The sequence below is a fragment of the Anarrhichthys ocellatus genome, unplaced genomic scaffold (genome assembly GCF_004355925.1).
Source record: "Anarrhichthys ocellatus isolate YVR2014 unplaced genomic scaffold, GSC_Weel_1.0 scaffold4536, whole genome shotgun sequence".
NCBI classification, from domain to species: Eukaryota; Metazoa; Chordata; class Actinopteri; order Perciformes; family Anarhichadidae; genus Anarrhichthys; species Anarrhichthys ocellatus.
This window is the reverse complement of record NW_022284510.1, coordinates 1-4,309: the sequence shown is the minus strand read 5'-3', so window position 1 is coordinate 4,309 and position 4,309 is coordinate 1. Positions and strand designations below refer to the sequence as shown.

The 4,309-nt window shown below is 45.6% G+C and overlaps 1 protein-coding gene across 1 annotated transcript; it reads left to right on the top strand.

Moving 5' to 3' along the window:
- Nucleotides 1-273: 273 nt before the first annotated feature.
- LOC116379541 (uncharacterized) lies at nucleotides 274-4,286 on the top strand. The gene is made up of 6 exons (XM_031841490.1): nucleotides 274-1,034; nucleotides 1,128-1,261; nucleotides 1,354-1,573; nucleotides 2,277-2,370; nucleotides 2,459-2,537; nucleotides 3,034-4,286. Exons 1-6 carry the CDS (start codon nucleotides 926-928, stop codon nucleotides 3,973-3,975), a joined length of 1,578 nt encoding a protein of 525 aa, XP_031697350.1. The 5' UTR covers nucleotides 274-925; the 3' UTR covers nucleotides 3,976-4,286.
- Nucleotides 4,287-4,309: the final 23 nt, after the last annotated feature.

The following is a 4,309-nucleotide window of genomic DNA, read 5'->3' as shown; positions in this document are numbered from 1 at the left end:
TTTCTCATAGACTTCTATACAACCAGAGGAGTTGCCCCCTGGTGGACGGTGGAGAGAATGCAGCTTTAACACATGAAGCTTTGGCTCGTATTAACATATCCTCGTACAAATGTTGGTATGATATCTTATTAAAACGTTATTCCTACCTTTTCGTGCGTTTCCCTACGAAGGTCCAGCAACACGTGTCAATTTCCGCACGTGTTTTCAAAATAAAGTTCCTCCTTCACGGGAAACAACTTAGTTAAGTTTAGGAAAAGATGACGAAATACTTAGTTAGGTTCAAGTAACAAAAGTACTTTGTTAGGTTTAGGAAAAGATGGCGGTTTGTGGTTAATATAACTACTGAAGTGACGTTACTAATGTACGGACGTTGCGTGACAAATAAATCGACGTTGACTTCTCTTTTCACACGAGGAACGAACAACGGCCTCCTGAGTAAAAGACTGGTTTTACATGATTATATGCAAATAAATTTTTGTTGGATATCTACAGATGACAGCGCGTTGCTTTTCATAACTGTAGCTCTGAACGCTGTTTGAGAACATCCTGATCTCGTTTATTTAATCCGTACCAGCAAACCCGCAGTGCATAAAGAACAGGTAGCGGTGTTATGGGGGGTCATAGGAGGGAATATTTACCTAGTTTTCGCTCTTAAAAAAAAGTTTGTTACGGTTTATTGCTGACCTTTATCAGATTTACCTTTATGCTAAGCTAAGCTTGCCGGCTGCTGGTGGTAGCTAGCATAGAGACATGAGAGTTCCATCAATCTCATCTTCTAACTCCTGGCAAGAAACTGAGAATGTGTAGTTCCCAGAATGCAAAGCTACAAAAGCACATTCAACACAAACGTACCCTCATTTATTCTTTTCTGACAAGCACCGATGAAGCTTTTATATCTACATTTAATCAGCTGTTATGATGTCTGATGAATGTCTTTTCTTCCCAGTTTCTGACCAACCACGTCCTGTCCATCAATCTGAGCTGTAACCCCGGGAAGCAAACGTTGAGCCTTTCCTTCAAGCCAGCTTGTCACAGTGAGTACAATGATATACACACACCCTGCCTCCCTGTGACTTACCTTGCGAGCTGCTCATGCTGACCTTAAAACAAACTGTGTGCCACTGCAGTAAAGCTGCGTCCTCCGCCGCGACCAGACGTCAACTTTACCACCGTCTCCTGGTTCCCCCAAGTTACCGAGAATGAGGCAATCAAATTGTACAGGTCCGAACTGCAATGGAAACACGAGGATCAGTCGTGGATGGTGTGTGTTTATTTTGTCAACGATGAACTATTTGTACAAATGATCCATGAACAGAAAAAAGAACGACAGCCTGTTGATTTCGTCCTTGTCAGGATCCTTCTGTGCTGAAAAACATTTTAACAGCTGACGATGAATGGAGCTTCACCAGGGAGCTGGACGAGAAACGGTTGAGGCGAGGCGAGAGGTACGAGGCACGCCTCCGAGTGAAGGCCGTTCAAGACAAGGAGAAGTCGATCTGGAGCGACTGGAGCGACTGGAGCCCCGTTGCATCATGGGAGTCAGCCGTAGGAGGAACAAAAGAACGTCCGTCAGGTAAAAGATCCCAAATATGATGAAGTGGTTTCGTTTAACAGTTATAATTACAAAGAAAGTTAAAGGACTACAAAAAGACATGAAGAGACCACAAAGAGTCGCTACATGACAATAAAGAGACACAAAAAGACACAAAGAAACGCTCAATGACTACAAAGAGACACAAAAAGACACAAAGAAACGCTCAATGACTACAAAGAGACACAAAGAGACACAAAGAGTCACAAAATGACTACAAAGAGACACAAAGAGACACAAAGATTCGCAAAATGACTACAAACAGACACAAAGATTCGCTAAATGACTACAAAGAGACACAAAGAGACACAAAGAGTCGCTAAATGACTACAAAGAGACACAAAGAGACGCTAAATCCCTACAAAGAGACACAAAAAGACAAAAATAGATGCTAAATGACTACAAAGAGACAAGAAACCACCACGATGAGATTAAAAATTACCACAAAATGACAAGAAAAACTACAATGAGAACACAAAGAGACCACAAACAGCTACAAAAAGGGGCAAACATCTGCAAAAAGAGACTCTATATATGTAGGAGAGGTGGTGGGGGGACGTTGTCTCATAATCACTGTGTATAGGGATAATTGCATGAAACCTGACCCCCCAGATTTGTTCCTCACGGTGCGATAAACACCGTGTTATTATCTCTAACGTGATTCGTTCTGTCTCGCGTTTGTCAGATCTTCACGTCGGTATTTTGGCCATTGTCGCCGCTGCTGCAGCGTTCGCCGTGTTTCTGGTCGTCATTCGCTTTAAGACCGACAAATCCACCTGGTGAGCACACACACACATTTAGATTTTCTATGTTAGTCGTATGTAGGAGTATATTTTCTCTCTCGTGTTTTAAGATGACGTTTTGCAGGGTTTACATGGTGAAGAGAATGAGAGGGCCGCCTCTTCCGAACCCAGCGAAATCCTTCCTGCAGCATGTCGATTTCCAGGTGAGCTCATGACTCATAACTTGAGTTAATCTGTTTGTTTTTTGTATTTGCAAACAGACTATTATTTGCCTTCTTAGGCAAATGTTTATCACTGTAAAAACTTTGTTAGAGCGAGAGCACATGACACATTAAAGCTGCCACTTGGAGGCAGCAGAACAAGCTGTAAACAACACGGATGTATTATTATGTTATTATGTCTCTTTTGCAGATAGTTTTCTCCAGCTGTCCGATGCAGCTGGAAACAATGTTGTAAATAACAGTGAGACTGAATCCAAATTTGACTCTAAATGTGAAGCCATCATGTAAACATATTGATTAACGCAGCTTTAAAGAAAGCTTGACATGACAGCAGGATGTACATCTCGTGTAGAAACCAGACGGAAAGCAACGAGTCATCAGTCAAAAATACATGTGACCTTTATGATCTATTTAAAAGCAGCTTCACAACCTCCTTCTGCACAGTTCTGTATGTTTTTAACCCTTCTCTTCTTCACAGAACTGGTCCCCTCACTTCTCCGACGAGTCATTTCATTCCCACTTCAAACCCATGGAAGTTGTCTCCGTGGAGGTCACCTCCGCCGTGGACGGCGTGGCGCCGCCGGGCCTGGAGGCGGCGCTGCTGGAGAAGATGAAAAGCGAAAGCAGCTACGAGTCGACCAGCTCCAACTTCTCCAACCCCAGTTACTCCCATCTGTGTCCTCCTCCTCCTCCTCCTCTTCCCGTCTCCTTGCTCACCGCGGGGAGTCTGGTGCCCTGTGCCGCCGATACACCCTACGGGCCTGTTGGTGGTCACGCTGACAAAGCACAACAGGAAGCGAGAGGGGAAGAAGTGGAGATCCGCCTGCTGCTCTCCAAAGGCGGCAACGACAGCGAGTCCATGCCGATGGTCTCGGACTACGAGAGGGCCGAGAAGATCCAGGTGGAGCGCGCCAGGCTCCACAGTCTGGATTCGGGCGTGTGCAGCGGCGAGGAGGTCAGTCAAGAGAGCCTGGAGGCGGATAGCATCAACACGGCCGAGGGCGAGGAGGAGAGCGAGGGAGGGAGCGGCAAAGAGGTCGATTTTCAGAAGTTGTTCGGAGGCGGCGGAGACGTTTTCCACAAAGGGTCCATCCAGGTTTGTTCCGGATACGAGCAAGTCGAGACGCCGCAGCCCGACGGCCCCGAACTCCTCAGCATGGATTCGGGCGTTAGCGGCGTTGGCGAGGAGCAGGTGAGTCAGGAGGACGTTGATCAGTCCTCTGAATCCTCCTGCCTCCTGTCTCCTCCTCTTCCTCCTCCTTGCAGCTCCTCACCGGGCTTCCCGCCCCTTTTCACACCATGTCCGTTGGACCTCTGCGGGTCAGGGTTGAGTCCGGCTCTGCCGAGTCACTTCCTGGAGAGGATCGCTCTGATGTCGACCAGCAGGTCAGTGGAGCCCTCTGGTGACGGATACATGTGAGGAAGACGGGAACGGAGCGAAGGACAGACACTTTTATTTAATGCTTATTCTTATACTCTCAAACACCGGCTGGTTCCAAAGAATGTATTTTGTTTCTACACTGTTATATTCTGCATATTTATCGCAATATTTATAACGGATCTCATTTTACTGCAGTTTCTCTGAGTGAAGACAAAGCAAAAAAAAGTCAGTAAAAACAATGAAAATGTTATTAAAACAGAAACAAAAAAACTAGAAGCTTCATGTTCCCAATTATGCTTTGGTTGTTTCTTATACTTATAGATGTTTATGTCTCTCTCTCTCTCTCTCTCTCTCTCTCTCTCTCTCTCTCTCT

Coding starts and splice junctions, on each gene's coding strand:
- LOC116379541 (XM_031841490.1), top strand. CDS start 926: ATGAATGTCTTTTCTTCCCAGTTTCTGACCAACCACGTCCTGTCCATC. Junction 1,035..1,127: donor CTTCAAGCCAGCTTGTCACA/GTGAGTACAATG, acceptor GTGCCACTGCAG/TAAAGCTGCGTCCTCCGCCG. Junction 1,574..2,276: donor AACAAAAGAACGTCCGTCAG/GTAAAAGATCCC, acceptor CGCGTTTGTCAG/ATCTTCACGTCGGTATTTTG.